Below are 17314 nucleotides of genomic sequence, written 5' to 3'. Positions count from 1 at the left end.
TTTAAAATGACAAAGTAGAATAAAAATTGGCAGATATCTTGTTAAGATTAAGTAAGAAACAGAAAATGAACTGGACAAAGTTGTAATTTTATAAACAAGTTTAAGGGCAACAAATGCTCAGAAATCAAGAATCTACTAATATTTCTAAATTTATGTATATTAGTAATAATAAGCATTTTTGAAATTATGATCATTTTCAAGAAAAACTTTAAGAAAGCAACTGTTCCACAAAATTTGTGATGTCAACTTATCTATGCTTTCTATACTAAACAATGGGTTAAGATCCTTTCTTAATTAGAATACACTATTACTTCTGGATATGCCGAAAATACAGAAATCTAATATTTCTGATCACTCCTTCTTCTATTTAAACTATACCTGACTCTTGCTAATTAAAATTTATATGAAATTGACACTTCTCAACGTGACCCTTCCTTCTATTACCACCCATGTTCTACATCACAGCTAAAAATCACACTATTAATAAAAGGTTTATTTTCTCCTTCATTTCTTTACTATTTGGATTTACCTCTTGGAGGCACAGGTGTAAATGGAATGCTCTGGGATAATCTCATCAAATTATTTCTTTCCACAGCTGCACAAAAATGAGAGAAAAATAATGAAATCCTTTCTAAAAGCTCAAAATATTGTTAGATTTTGTTTTTAATAATACTGACCTGAGTAATAGTAATTTGTATCCATAACTGGTTTAAATGGAGAAGCGAGACCTAAAATGGCAAATAAACAAATGAAACCCTTTTAAAAGTACTAATGTGGTATAAAAATTTTTGCTCATTCTCATATAATCATCCTAAGTTCCCTTTATATAAGCTCTCTTCACTGAACAGAAAAAACAAATAGTAAAATACACTCATCATGTGCTTGCTCTATTATCCTTTTTCATTGTGCCAGATTAGTCCTAACTGTGCACTCAGATACCTGGAAGGGAAAAAGCACGTGACATTTCACACTCTCCTGTCATAAGCTGCGCTTTTCCCACACCCTCCACCCCCACTCAAAAAGGAAAAGATCTTTTAGTTTAGGAGCTGGAGCTTGTAACCAAGTAACCATTTTAGTGGGCTGACCATAAGAAGATGAACTTCTGGAATGTGAAACATACCCAAAAGCCCTTCCTCCATATTTAAATGTATTTGAGGATTTGACTTTTTAACTGTAATGAGAAGACTGGAGAATCAATTGAATTTGCCATGTGTTAAGTTTACAGAATATTAATGAAAAAGACCTTACTGTCTTGAGAAGAAAATCAGTCAATAGTTTTAATACTATGTAGGAAGTATAAAATATACACATTATATATATATATATTATAGGACTATATATACACATGTATATATGATGTATATATGTATGTATATATGTATATATGATGTATATATACATCATAGGACTATAGAGGAGGGGTACTAAATGCCTTCTGCTTGCAGAAAGGTTGAAGGATGTCTCAGAGAAAGGGAAGGGTTTTGAAAAAGAATAGTCTGGAAGACAGTGGTGTGGTCAGTGCAACATTTTCAGACACGGAACTGTTAAAGCACATGCTACACTTGAGAAACTGCAAGTTTTTTAGTATGAACAGAAACAGCAGTTTTCAAAACTAATTTTATACACATAAATATACATCACGTATAATAGATATAAATAAATTTACAATAAACATATATCAGAATCACCTGTGGGGTTTTTTTCACTGTGCACCTACCCAGATTTCACTTCAAAAAATTCTGTAGGTGTGTGTCAGCGTAAAGTGATTCTCCGTAAGTACTTGGACATGTAACCAGGACTGCAAACTAACGAGCAAGAGTACAGGCACGCCTGTAGGAGGTAAAGCTACAGAATCAGGGAATACCAAATAGTTAGGAGCCAAATATGCCATGCTAAGAAAGGACACGATTTTACCCAATGACAGTGAGGAAAATGTAAAGCAGAGGAGGATCAGTTTGGTGGAAGAATAGAAGACAGACTAGAAGGGAGATTAAGTGGCACAACTCTAAAAACCTATGGGACAGTAACAACTAAATGTGAACACATACATACCCTACCACCTACAAATTCCAGTCCTAAGTACATGCCCAATAAAAAACAAATACATATGTTTACCAAACAACATGAACAAGACTACTCATAATGGCACTCATGGTTCATAATAATCATACAATGGAAGCTACTGAAATGCCTATCAAATAACAGAATGGATACATTCAATAGATTCATATAAGGAAATACTATATAGTAATGAGAATGTGCAAACTACCACTATACACAAAAATATTGATGAATCTTATAAACATGTGTTAGGAGGAAAAAGCCAGACACAAAGTACATACTTTATGATTCCATTTATATATTCCATAAACAGAGACAAAACTATACATGTGTTATTCAGGGGCAGAGGTTAAAACACAAGGACACGAGGAGCTGGGATACTGGCAATATTCTGTTTTGTGACCTGGGTGCTGATTACAGGGGCATAGTTGCTTAGGGAGAATTCACTGAGAGGCTTATCTCTACCTTTTTTGTATGCATGTTATATATACTTCAATAAAAGGTTTAAAAAATGATGAAGTGTGAACTGAAAGCAGCAGAATAATGTATAGTGGAAGATGGAGTCTTAATATTTAAGAAGTAAATACAACAGGACTTTGTGAGTGCAAGGTCAAGGGGGTCAAGAATAACTCCTCAGATTTTACCTAGTAGACTGAAAGAGTATCATTCACTAAAACAGGGTATACAAGGGAAAGAGCAGACTAGGTCACAGGGACGAAGGGGGGTAGGATGACAGTAAAGATGTATCATTCACATGGTGAGTTCATGTATATGTGAAACTACTATATTGAAGAGAAACTAGCTGAACAAAGAACTTTTTACCACCTTGGCTCTTTCAAACACGAAGTCTGAAGTTTCTTAGCTAGAATAATGTGGTATTTGCTATAATATAACATCATATATAATCCTCATTTTTTTGCATTAAATCTACCATATGGACTCACCATTTAACGTTCCTTCTTCAGATGGCCTAAAGAAAACACAAAAAATACAAGTTGTGACACAATCTTTGTTTTGGCTACCAACACTTTGTAAAATTATGATTATTTAATATAACGTGATTAAAGTAATTCTGAGATCCAGATTCGCTTTTGTTTGAATATATGCCATTTCCCTTAAAGCCAATGCCAAATTCATATATGGATATAAATATATGTTTAATCTGTACTAAAAATCTCTTTCCAGCTCTTACCTTCTACCTAATATAAATATTTTATTATAGGAAGTATTTTGACCCTAGCATCATCCCTTTGCTGTTGATAAACTACTCTTTTCTCAGCACCCAAAAAGTGCTGACCAACTCCACCTTTCTGGGTACTTCTATGGCTCAACATTCTGTAAGACAAGGTTCTCTTGTTAGCTGAGTTAACATCAACTTCAGGTACCTATTCTGTATTTACATCCTATGGTTTTGGTTATAAAACACAGTATACTCTGAAGAGATCTGATTACAGCTTGATCTTCCAAGTGCCATACAAGGCCCAGAGCACCCAAAGAACTTGAACACTGCATACCCATGTGGCACCTGGTTTATTTTCTTCTCTATATATTCACATATATTTCTGATGCACAGAAAGCAATAGGGGAAACACTGTGGTTCCTTCTCAAATAGTCCATATCAGAAGGTAACTCTCCCATGCTGTGCTGACTGCTCAGAGCTCAGAGCCTGGAGCCTGTTTCCGATTCTCTTCCTGTGTCTCCCTCTCTTCTGCAACACCCACCCCCGGCCCCCCCACTCACTTTCTGTCTTTCTTTCCTTCAAAAATAAACAAACATAAAAAAAAAGATGACTTTTTTTGTAAACGTCCTCTGGAATCCTAGAATATAGTAATCATAGCATCGCCATAATGATAGTATAACTATATAAAATTGTAATTTTATTTATTTATTTATTTATTTATTTATTTATTTATTTATTTTTAATATATGAAATTTATTGTCAAATTGGTTTCCATACAACACCCAGTGCTCATCCCAAAAGGTGCCCTCCTCAATACCCATTAAAATTGTAATTTTAAATGTATATATTAACTCATAGTAAATGAGTTCCCCCCAATCTCTTCTATGTAAAGACAAGAGATGTTAAAATAAATAATCATCACTCACAGATAAAAGAGTGTTTTATTTATTTATTTATTTATTTTTTATTTTTTTTTTTATTTTCAACGTTTTTTATTTATTTTTGGGACAGAGAGAGACAGAGCATGAACAGGGGAGGGGCAGAGAGAGAGAGGGAGACACAGAATCGGAAACAGGCTCCAGGCTCCGAGCCATCAGCCCAGAGCCTGACGCGGGGCTCGAACTCACGGACCGCGAGATCGTGACCTGGCTGAAGTCGGACGCTTAACCGACTGCGCCACCCAGGCGCCCCTAAAAGAGTGTTTTAAAAGATGGTACAAAGAACAGAAAAAAACCCCAATAACTATGATACTTTTCAGGTTAACAATGAGAAAAGGCTTACTTACATTTCTCTGTTTGATGGTCTATCTTGTAACCAATCCTTTAGTCAAAAACAAACACAAACAAAAATTAAAGAAAAAAATCTCTCTAGAAGAAGCATAACTGTTTGTTTAACCCTGTTTTGTTTCCTATAGTCTGAAAAATTAATGTGAAGTCCTTATTTTATACAACTAAAAAAATAATAAATGGATATAATTACCATAAGACCATTCCACAAGGTAGAATAAAGAATTTCATGAGTGCTATTTCCTACAACATAATTACACTCTGGCTAGTTTCTTTACTTCTGATGACAACTTTATATTCTTATACATTTGTTTCTATGACTCTAAATAGTATGTGCTCATTGAAAAAGAAAAACACAACGAAGTAGAAAGAGTAAAATTAAAATCATGCATACTATAAACAAATCACTAAAAACATATAAGCATATCTCACTGAAGTCTTTTTCTGTATACGTGCATATTGTTTTTATTCTGTATTTTTTCCATTTAATTATAACTCTATAATTATATTCTCATCCAGTTTAGTAATTCTCTGTTTGGCTGTGCCTAATCTATGTTATTATAACCCCCACTGAGTTACTTTTTATTCTAGATTTTTATCTAATTTTTCAGGACTTTCTGAGTAGTATCTTTTCTTTTTTTCATATTTGTAATACCTTCTCTTTTATGGTTTTAGTCACCTTAATCATATTATTTTATAACTTGTAACCAGTAATTCTACTATCTCAAGTTGGTAGAGGTTTATTAATACTGTTTGTGTAACTTGAATCCCAGAAGTTCTGTAATTTCGCACTGTCAGGTCATCTTCAGTGGAACTTACTTTGTGGCAAAACTGTGCAGGGTGTGTCCTTCCAAAAAGGAGGAATTGTTACTGTGAAACTGTGTTCACTAACCCCCTTTCCTCACTGAAATAATTTTTTTAATAACATGACTTTCCATAATATAATCTATCTCCTTATAGCAGAATGTAAATAAAATGTTCTTGATGATCCAGGCTAATTATGAATACTGATTTCTATACTTGACTATAAAGGACCAATTTTTCTACTTTCTCCCAAGTTATTTATCTTGATGCCAGAGTATGCTTTTAAAGAGTATTTGTGGGGAACCTGGGTGGCTCAGTCGGTTAAGTGTCCGACTTCGACTCAGGTCATGATGTCACAGTTTGTGAGTTCGAGCCTCGCATCAGGCTCTGTGCTGACAGCTCGGAGCCTGAAGCCTTCTTCGGATTCTGTATTTTCCTCTCTCTCTGGCCCTCCCCAACTCATGCTCTATCTCTCTCTCAATAATAAATAAACTTTAAAAAAAAATTTAAAGAGTATTTGTAAAATCAAATACTACCTCAATTGGCTGGGAATGACTACATACAACCAGTTTCAATACAAACAGAGATTCCTACCTTTCTTTTGAATAAATTTTTCTGTAAAATTTCCTAACTATTATGCAGATAGTAATCTCTCTGACAATGGCCACAGCAACACTTTTTTTAGATGCATCTTCTGAGACAAGGGAAATAAAAGCAAAAATAAACTACTGGGACTACATCAGAAAGTTTCTGCACAGTGAAGGAAACAATCAACAAAACTAAAAGGCAACCTACAGAATAGAAGAATATGTTTGCAAAAAACATATCTGATAAAGGGTTAGCATCCAAAATATATAAAGAACTTATACAACTCAATACCCAAACAACAAATAATCCAATTAAAAGATGGGCAAAAGACATAAACAGATTTCTCCAAAGAAGACATCCAGATGGCAAACAGACACATGAAAAGAGGCTCAACATCACTCATCAGGGAAATACAAATCAAACCTACAATGACATAGCATCTCACATCTATAAGAATGGTCAAAATCAAAAACAGAAGAAACAACCAGTGCTGGTGAAGATGTAGAGAAAAAAGAACACTCTTCCACCACTGGTGGGAATGAAAACTGGTAGAGCCACTGTGGAAAATAGTTTGGAGGTTCCTCAAAAAGTTAAAAACAGAACTAACCTATGATTCAGTAATTGCACTACTGGGTATCTACCCAAAAATACAAAAACACTAACTCAAAGGAATACATGCACTCCTGTGTTTATTGCAGCATTATTTATAACAGCCAAACAATGGAAGGAGCTCAAGTGTCTAGTGATAGATGAATGCATGAAGAAGATGAGGTATAAATATAAATATAAATATAAATATAAATATAAATATAAATATACCACAGAATATTATTTAGCAATAAAAAAGAACAAAACTGCCACTCTGGAAAACAGTATGGAGGTTCCCCAAAAAATTAAAAATAGAACTACCCTACAACCCAGCAATTGCACTATTAGGTATTTATCCAAGGGATACAGGTGTGCTGTTTCAAAGGGGCACGTGCATCCCAATGTTTATAGGAGCACTATCAACAATAGCCAAAGTATGGAAAGAGCCCAAATGTCCATCAATGGAGGAATGGATAAAGAAGATGTTTTATATATATACATATACATATACATATACATATACATACACACATACAATGGAGTACTCAGCAATCAAAAAGAATGAAATCCTGCCATTTGCAACTATGTGGATGGAACTGGAGGGTATTATGCTAAGTGAAATTAGTCAGAGAAAGACACATATCTTATGACTTCATGCATATGAGAAATTTAAGACACAGAACAGATGAACACAAGAAAGGGAAGCAAAAATAATATAAAAACAAGGAGGGGGAGAAAACATAAGAGACTCTTAAATATGGAGAACAGAGGGTTACTGGTGGGGTTGTGGGGGGGGATGCGCTAAATGGGTAAGGGGCATTAAAGAATCCACTCCTGAAATCATTGTTGCACTATATGCTAACTAACTTGGATGTAAAATAAAAAAATAAAATAAAATAAAAAAAGAATAAAACCTTGCCATTTGCAACTACATGGATGGAACTAGAGTGTAGTATGCTAAGTGAAATAAGTCAGTCAGAGAAAGACAAATACCATTATGATTTGTTTCACTCATATGTGGAACAAAACAAATGAGCAAAGGAAAAACAAAACAAAACAGAGAGAGAGAGAGACAAACCAAGAAACAGATTCAACTATAGAGAACAAACTGATGGTTACCAGATGGAAGGTAGTGGGAGGATAGGGTAACTAGGGGGTGGGGATTAAAGACTACATTTATCATGATGAAAAACATAACATGATAAAAACAAAAAAAACATAGACACACATATACATACATACAAACAAATTCTTAACTATTCACACTACAGGAAGAAACTCTTTTCAAAGAATAAATTGCTAATATTCTAAGAATAAATGCACTAATGTCAGTTTTCTAAGGTAAAAATTTTTGAAAGCTAAATAGAACCTCAAATAAAATATCACCATCTTTTTTTAGTTCTTCTTTAATAAATATATATTTTAAAATACACATTTGTTAACTGAAATGTACAAACCGGTAGTAAAGCTGCTTTGGAATCTACTTCATGAGTTTCTTCTGTGGATGGCCTTCTATTGCTAGTTTCCACTTAAAGAAAATTAAAAAAAAAATTAGTTATACAACTAAAATGTTTTCAAACACGAAGTGTTTCAACACACAGTGTAACTTTCATAAACTAACTTATCCTCTCCCCAACACTGCTGAACATTAATAGTTAACATGAGGCCCACAGGCCTCTTGGCAGGACACCAAAATTATTCAATTTATTTTTGTAAAAAAGCAGTAAGAAATAAGAGTCTGAAGGAAAAAGTCTTAGTCTTCCTATTTCCAAATTTCTTGTGTATTCATTCTATCATGTATATTTTTTGTGTATGTGTGTACAATCACCATTTTTTTTAACCACAAAAAGTAGAATAATATATATTTTAGGGTTTTTGTTGTTGGTTTAACTTTAAGCTTGGAGATCTTTCCAGTCACAGAAAATTTCTCTATTCTATTTTGATGCTACACTGAACTTCATACTATGGCTGTACAGTAATTGTAGAGAATAACAACCAAACTCCTAACGGACATTTGGTATGATTTCAATCTCTTGCCATTCTAACATTGCAATTAATCATCTTATACATATTAATAGTCTTATACATACACTGTTTTACAATAATGGAAAAAATAGTTCATCTTTTCTGCCACGACTTAAAATGGCACCTGTCATATTTTGTTATTTTATCCTAAATAAATTTTAGAATTAAGCCTATTTTAAAAAAGTCAGGATGTTAAATTATTTTTTAAATTTTTTTTTAATGTTTATTCATTTTTGAGAGAGGGAGACAGAGTGCTATCAGGGGTGGGGCAGAGAGAGAGGGAGACACAACCTGAAGCAGGCTCCAGGTTCCAAGCTGTCAGCACAGAGCTTGACACAGAACTCGAACTCATGAACCATGAGATCATGATCTGAGCCAAAGCCGGATGCTTAACTGACTGAACCACCCAGGTGCCCCAAGGATGTTAAATTTTAAAGTAACTTATAATTCACAACTTTATGACACAGTAAAGAAAAACCTCAGAATGAATGAATGGTGATGGGAAATCTTAGAATGAAATTTGTATTCTAAAGTGTAGAGGCCAAAAAAACCAGACTGAAGTACATTAGAAGAGTCTGGGCAAAACTTTTTCTAGATGATGAAACTGATAGCATTACGTATCTGAATATCTTGAAGAAATGTAGCCCAACAGCAGAGAATCTACTGTTGATCTAGCCAAAATTATAACTATATGGTGGGAAAGAATAAATGTGTGTGCATGGGCATGCGTGTGTTTGTGTCTTCTGGGAACAGGAAGAAGAGGAAAAGTTTGATCCTTGTCTTCTTTAGTGGGAGGTCAATAATTATTGTTTAAAACTGAAATATGAGGATGCAAAATTAGAAGCGTGTTAACTTCAGAAATAACATCCATGTTACTGAAAATAATTTTTTTTCTTCTGTCCTAACCATTCTACCATATCTTTTTATTTTATTTTTCAGTGAGAATACTAAACAGGGACGCCTGGGTGGCTCAGATATCTGACTTTGGCCCAGGTCATGATCTCATGGTTGGTGAGTTTGAGCCCGCGTCGGGCTTTGCGGATAGCTCAGAGCCTGGAGCCTGCTTCGAATTCTGTGTCTCCCTCTCTCTCTGACCCTCCCTGGCTCATGCTCTCTCCCAAAAAAATAAAATAAAATAAATAAATAAATTTTTAAAAAGAGGATATTAAATAGGAATGAAAACAGCCAGAATCCTTGCCTTGGTTCCCCATCTGGCTTTCAACATATCATTATGAAAGAGAATATCTGTGATAACTTTCTGTAGATAACCCTTTATTCAGATTAAGGATACTCTATTCTAACTTTAGGAAGAGTTTTAATTATGAATGGATACTGAATTTCATCAAATGCCTTTTCTGCAGCTACTGAGATGAACAAATGATTCTTCTCTGTTACTATCATGCATCAATTATATATATATATATATATATATATATATATATATATACACACACACACACACACACACACATATATATATTCCCCTCCACCCCCAGGTAAGCTCTACACCCAACCCGGGCTTGAACTCACAACCCTGAGATCAAGAGTCACATGCTCTACTGACTGAGCCAGCCAGGTGCCCCTCATCAATTATATTTTTGATGTTAATGTTAAACCAACTTGCACTCCTGGAATATATCCAACGTGATACTGCTGTATACAAAAAGAGAATGAAAGGGGAGATGATGGTGACGGGGACATGGTAGTGATGTTTTTCTTAAGGAATCTTATAAAGGCTACATGTACATTAATGAAACGTTGACTAATAAATTTATACGCATATATAACCAACTCATAAAAAAGTATGTTATGGAAACATCCCCAGTCCATTTAATTCTCAAGTTAAAAATTGAAGGTGCAGAGCAAAATGTATGGTATGTTACTTTCTGTGTAAAAAATAAAAGGAAAGACTACTGTCACATACTATGTGTGTGAAACTCTACAGGATAAATAAAAGTAACAGTGGTTACATACAGGGCTGGAATGAGAGGGAGACTTATTTTCAAAGTGCTTGTATGTGTATGTATTTCAATTTTGAACCAAATAAATGTATTAACTACTAGAAAAAAATTTTTTTTAAGTTTATTTATTTATTTTTTGAGATACAGTTGAGTGGGGGAGGGGCAGAGAGAGAGGGAGAGAGGAATCCCAAGCAGGCTCCACACCGCCAGCATGGAACCTGATGTGGGGCTCAAACTCATGAACCTAGAGATCATGACCTGAGCTGAACCAAGAGTCAGACATTTAACCAACTGAGCCACCCAAGCACCCCTGTATTAGCTATTTTAAAAGTTAAATTAAAAAAATATGTTGACTAAATGATAATACTGATTAAAATAGATTTATAAAAAGCAAGTCTTTATATTTCATCTTTAGAACTAAACAATTTGTAAAAAATATCAGAATACTAGAATCGTGTGTTTTATTCAAGGTTGCAGCAACAATGACGGACCAGAATCGTCATTCTCTGACTCCCAAAACATTCACTGCTTAGGTGTGTGACATACGTAATAATACATTTAAAGCTTAAGTGAATATGTTTGGTAACATAATTCACATAGTCAGAGAACTTACCTTGTTCTGAAGGAAGAGGAATAGAAGTTTTGTGACATTCAGTAAATCCAGCATGAGAACTCACGTGTTTCAAAGTGTTTTCAGAAGGAATATCATTCTGCATATTACACATATACATAATTTAAAAATAATCAAACTGAATTTCAAATAAATGTTCTAAGTAGTTAGTATAAGAGACTCTGTTTCTATTTAGCTCAATATACTTTAATCTACCTAGTCACCAAAGGGTATACTACAGGTTACAGTTAATTTTCTTCAATGACCTTCTCAAAAAACTGCATCAAAATATCCTACTTGCTTATTGTTCATAAATCCATCTGAATGGATCCTTTTTCATAGTAATGTGATTTCATTAAAAACTTGGGAGAAAATAAAATATTTATCAGTTCACCCAAAAAAGAAAAAGCTATTTTACACTAATATTGATAGATTATAACAATTTGGAAGGTGGAAGAGTGGTTTTTTTTGGAAACCTCAGTAGGTTTCTTGTTGATTATATGAGCTGTTCATATAACCAAAGATCTATCTGCTCATTATTTGTCACATTTCAATTTTTTCCAAATTTGTTTTGACTTATCTATGATTTCCATTTTTTTGGTACTTCTATCTCTTCCCATCCTTCGTTTAATATCACCTCTTCCTCATATGTTTAGAAAGCCCTCCTGGTTTTACTGACTTGGTATTACTATTTTCTTAAGTTTATGATTTGAGCTTTTACATTTAAAGCTAGAATTCATCTGGGCTTATGAAGTGACATGAGAACATAAACAGGCTTTTCCAAATGTCTACTCAATTATCCAATTTGTATTTAATGACAAGGCATTTCCCTTATTGTCAATTTCTAATCCAACTCTTCTTATTAAATTCTTATTTGTAAACAAGTTACTTTGTAGTCACTAAAATGTTTAGCTAAATATTCATGTTTCAACTGTTCTACCTGTGTAATATTTTATAGTCTAATTCTCCCTCATTTTCTTCTTTTTACCTATATATTTTCCCAGATGAACTAACAAACTGCATTAAAATAATGTGAGGACAACCCAATACATTCACACTGTTTTCTCTTTTCAACTATAAACAATTCACATTATGCAACTTTAAAATATTTCCAAACCTCTACCACCTCTCAGAAAGAATGAATTTAAAAATGTTACTACCAAAATAAACTATTACTTTCATTTAAAAAATTACTTGTATCTCAAGAAAAGTAAGTTTTTCTACCTTTGATGCTCTGCACTCTTCATATACAGCTGATTTATACAGCCAAGTGAGAGGGCTAACATTTTTTCTGTAGTTACAGAGCAACTCCAATTTCCTTTCTGATTTTAGTTGTTTCTTTTGGAACCAGTTCTAGCTATTTATTTGCTTAAGTATTTTCCATCTATGACACAAGTTCCAGTATAGGATTGATGGTGGGCTTCAAGGTATTTGTAAAACTCCATATACCTTAATAGATAAAATTTTGTATATGTCCATTTTTTGGGGAAGAGGGTCTACAGTTTTCATTTGATTTTCAAAGGGGTATATAACACACAAAAGTTCAAGAACTCAAAGTCTCAGACCATCATGGGCTAGAACTCATTATTCTATTATTACAGTCTGAGTTCTTTTCCTCTAAGTTAATTACTCAAAATTGTTTAATTCAAAACACACCCACAGAAACTTGTAATTTCTTCTTACTTTTACCAGGAAGTTACCTGCTCACTTCAAAATTTTCAGCGCACTCTTGCTTTAAGTTCATTTAAACTCATTGTTAAAAGGCAAAATCTGTGGGGGAAACCTTGCCAGGTACCCTTTCCCATTAAGAAATATCCATTTATTCTAAATGACTTCTTATGTATATCAAGTGCTTCTTTATAGCAAAACGATGCCACCAGAATGTGCTGATGTAATTTTTTTTCAACTGCCATTGTGGTACTTATGAAGATAGTTTAAAAGTTCAGTGATACATATTAGACAATGACAGCCTAAGTCAGAGTAATTGTTACTTGGATTGAAAGAAACAGATAACTAAAAAAATATTTAGGAAACAAAACAAGTTAGACTTGGCTGTTGATTGGAAGAGAGACAGAGCAGTGCAGTTTTGCTCTCTAAACTAAAATGCTGATGTTATTAACAGAGGCAGGAAATACAGAAGAACAAATATATCTGCTGAGCAAGAAGATGATGAATTTGAGTTTCTGACTGCTGAGTTTGACAACTATAAGAGTTCCAACTAGTTAGCTCTAACCTTTTACTGTGGTGTCATGTCAATGCTCTAGTCAGAATCTCTCCAAAGATTTACTTTCCCTACATCTCTTCCCAGCCTTCAGTTTTCCTGTCTAAAATCCAAATGCAGATATGGCTATAATAAAATTCATGCTATTTTCAACTCTATAGCTAAGAAATCATATTCTTGGTTTCCTCTTGACTCCTTAATCACTTTACAAAATAGTTACTCTAAACCTTCTCTTTCTCAAGTACTCCCTTGTGGTTTCCATTAGTCTTACTGGAAAAACAAATGCCTTAAAAGATTCAACAAACTCCCCAGATTACTTTTTTATTCTCTTTAAGTTTTAAAAAAACTTTGTGTGATTTATATACAATGAAGCACACAGATTCTTAAAGAGTAAGTTAGAGAAAAGTTTTAGCATTCTTTCTCTCCAACCCAAAATATTTGTGTGACAATTCTCTTCTATCAGTCAGTCCTCCCATCTGAAAAAAGTTATACTTTTTATCTTAAGATTATCATCTAAGTGATCGATTTCACTCCATCTAGGTCTTTTTGCTTTTTTAAATTATAATTCCCAGTCAGTTCTTCCTCCCTGTAAGAAACTCAAAGATAAAACAAGAGATACAACTTAAAAAAAAACCACTGGTTTCCCTACTGGTTCCTTTCCCTCATTTTAAGACTCTATCATTATGGGTATTTATGAAAGCAACAGTTAAGAAGTAACTTTTCACTCACTGTTCTATACATTTAAACAGTTACTCAACAAATATTTATTGAGTATCTTACACCTGCACATAACAGTGTAGTTAGGTATATTCAGCTTTTTACTGATTGCTAGATTCCTTGACAGACATGGTTATGTTCTAATAAACGTCTGGGCCTGGGAAAGAGTTGAGCTCTGTATTTAGTGAATGAGAAACGTATAGGGAGAAGCATGTAGAAAAAGAGAAATGTTAAATTGGTGTTTTTATGTTCATTAATATAAGTGCAAACTATTTGTATACTTTTCAAATTCGATTGTTTCTTCTTTTTAAATGATGTATGATTTAAATATTTGGGATCATCATGTTGGTGATGGTCTCTGCTAAAACTGCATTTTTATTGGAACACTTAATTCAATTTTGAACTAAACCCCCAAATAGCAAAATAAAGTTGAATTGTGCTGTAATAAAGATTTACTTACAGATAACATTTCTTTTATTTTGTTTGATGTTTCTTTGAACTTCTGTAAATAATCTATGCTATCTCTGTGTCCTTAAAGAGAAAAAAAAAAAGATTACAACAAAAATATTTACTTTTTATCAAAATAACGTCATTGCTTAAAGTCTATATAAACAAGTGATTCATATTGCTTTCCAAGTAGTTTTGAGGGCTCTGAAGTTTCCTATAGATCTTTTGATAAATACTAAAAATATCTGTCAAGAAGCTGGAGAAGATGAGTAATTCAGTTTACAGTAACAGCAAAAGCCTAAGAGCCTTCTAAAAGAATCCAACATGTGATATGAATTGCTTGAAATTTAAAAAGAGGGAAGCGATCATTTCTACTATTAATAAATATAAAAATACATGGGGTGCTTGGGGGGCTCAGTCGGTTAAGCATCCAACTCTTGGTTTCGGCTCAGGTCATGATCTCATGGTTCGTGAGTTCGAGACCCACACCAGGCTCTGCACTAACAGCACAGAGCCTGCCTGGGATTCTCACTCTCCTTCTCTCTGCCGCTTCTCTGCTCTGTCTCTCAAAATAAATAAACTTAAAAAAGAAAGTTAAAAAAAAAAAAAAAACTACATATATGTTATACATATATATCCAAACTATATATACACAAATCATATATAAATATATAGATAACTAAGTATATCCATCCCAGTGGTAATATACTAACAGACTAAAAATGTGCTTTTACAGAATACATTGGGATAGATTTTATGTAGGCAAAGTTGTCTCTATAAATCCAGAGTAAACTGTATATAACCTAGCAGTAGAGATCAGTATGGTCTGTACCTAGATAACTTACAGGGTTGGCCTCCATGTGGAGATTTTACATGGACATATCATATTCATTGACTAATCTCAATACATGTTCCACGACTAGGTAAATTTCTAAGCTGGGAAAGCTCAAATAAGTATTAAGACAAGGTTAGGATGCCACCCGATGAAAAAATTCAAACCTGAAGAGACAGAGGGCATCACTCATGCCTCAGAACACTCTGGTCATGTCCACAAACGACCCAAGTTATTTTTTTAAGAAATTTTTTAAAAATACTTTAATAATCTAACAGGAAGACTCTTAGAACACTATATTCTCCCAAATGCAAGGAAACGTTAGCTCTATGAAGTGTTCCCTCTTCATCTTTTCCTTCCATATGATACACTGTCAACATTTAAATATGCTTAGGTCTCTCCATCATTAAAAATAAAACAAGTAAGGGGCGCCTGGGTGGCTCAGTCAGTTGAGTGTCTGACTTCAGCTCAGGTCATGATCTCACGGTTTGGTTTAAGCCACACATCAGGCTCTATGCTGACAGCTTGGAGCCTGCTTCGGATTCTGTGTCTCCCATTCTCTCTGCTCCTCCCCTGCTCACGCTGCCTCTCTCTCTCAAATAAACATTAAAAATAATTAAAAATAAACAAAACAAATAAAAAACCTTACACAAAAACCACATTATGAGTTCTTTCTTTTTATATTTATAGTAAGTTTGTTTTTTTTTTTAATCTTCTTTTTTAATGTTTATTTTTTGAACGAGAGACACAGAGCGTGAGCAGGGGACGGGCAGAGAGAGAGGGAGACACAGAATTCAAAGTAGGCTCCAGGCTCTGAGCTGTCAACACAGCCTGGCGCGGGGTTCAAACCCACGGGCTGTGAGATCATGACATGAGCTGAAGTCGGACACTCAACCAACTGAGCCACCCAGGCGCCCTGCCTTAATAGTAAGCTTTTAATTGCCCATCCCATCTGTAGTCTCCCTCTTTACATTTCCTCCTCTCATTCACACTTTATTTCAATATAATCTGGCTTCTGCCTCAACTGCTTCACTGAAACAGATTTCACAAAGGTCATTAATTTATTATTACTGCCAAAATAAATACATTTTCAGTCCTTATTTTACTTCAGCTAGCTGATGTGTTAAGAATGAGTCATTCCTGGGGCGCCTGGGTGGCTCAGTCGGTTAAGCGTCTGACTTCAGCTCAGGTCATGATCTCACGGTCCGTGAGTTCGAGCCCCGCAGCGGGCTCTGTGCTGACAGCTCAGAGCCTGGAGCCTGCTTCAAATTCTGTGTCTCCCTCTCTCTCTGACCCTCCCCCGTTCATGCTCTGTCTCTGTCTCAAAAATAAAAAATAAAAACATTTAAAAAAAAAAAAAAAAAAGAATGAGTCATTCCTTTCTGAAATGCTCTTCTCTCTGGGTATATAAATGGGTCGACCATAAATCTTCCACTTTCCAAGCAGAGTCCTGGTTTTCCCTATTGCCCTAATGTAATTTACTGTACCCTGTCACTCTCAAAAGTGTACTAGTTGGGCTGAAAAATTATATGGTCACCCTATTTATAAGACACTGATCTTTTCCAGTTATTTCTATCTAGCCTCCTCTGTACCTTTCTATTATTCCCCTAATATTTAACGTTTATGAATAACTCAGGTTCTGTCAACTAGTTAACTGAATTCAATAGAAGAGTCTCAAATTCAAAAGAGCCCAAGTAAGTTTTACATACAACTGTTATTATAGTAAATTCACCAAAGAAGAATGTGCCAATAGAACTATTACAGCTCAATTTCAACCTATTTCCCCGACTTGATTCCTTTTAGAAATTTTAGAACTATACTCTATGAAAAGTAGTCCACTTATCATACAAGTTCATAGTTTTATTAATTAGCTACTTATTTTTATTTCTAAGGTGATAATTATAATTTTTAATGTTTATTTATATTTGAGAGAGACAGAGCATGAACGGGGGGAAGGGCAGAGAGAGAGGGAGACACAGAATCTGAAGCAGGCT

The 17314-nt window shown here is 34.2% G+C and overlaps 1 protein-coding gene across 2 annotated transcripts in view; it reads right to left on the bottom strand.

Annotated features, from left to right (window-relative positions):
* TRPM7 (transient receptor potential cation channel subfamily M member 7) overlaps positions 1 to 17314 on the bottom strand; it is a 123810-nt gene that overhangs the window by 14777 nt on the left and 91719 nt on the right. For both annotated transcript variants that reach the window (XM_058737744.1, XM_058737745.1), the window contains 7 exons: positions 14502 to 14572; positions 11107 to 11203; positions 7965 to 8035; positions 4527 to 4561; positions 3006 to 3031; positions 678 to 728; positions 530 to 595 (listed from right to left, as the gene is read on the bottom strand). In XM_058737744.1, the coding sequence (XP_058593727.1) occupies positions 530 to 595; positions 678 to 728; positions 3006 to 3031; positions 4527 to 4561; positions 7965 to 8035; positions 11107 to 11203; positions 14502 to 14572 (417 nt within the window). The remainder of the gene's footprint in view (positions 1 to 529; positions 596 to 677; positions 729 to 3005; positions 3032 to 4526; positions 4562 to 7964; positions 8036 to 11106; positions 11204 to 14501; positions 14573 to 17314) is intronic.

This window comes from Neofelis nebulosa, chromosome 7, assembly GCF_028018385.1.
Source record: "Neofelis nebulosa isolate mNeoNeb1 chromosome 7, mNeoNeb1.pri, whole genome shotgun sequence".
NCBI lineage: Eukaryota > Metazoa > Chordata > Mammalia > Carnivora > Felidae > Neofelis > Neofelis nebulosa.
The sequence above is the reverse complement of the archived record's forward strand: the minus strand, read 5'-3'. Positions and strand labels throughout refer to the sequence as shown.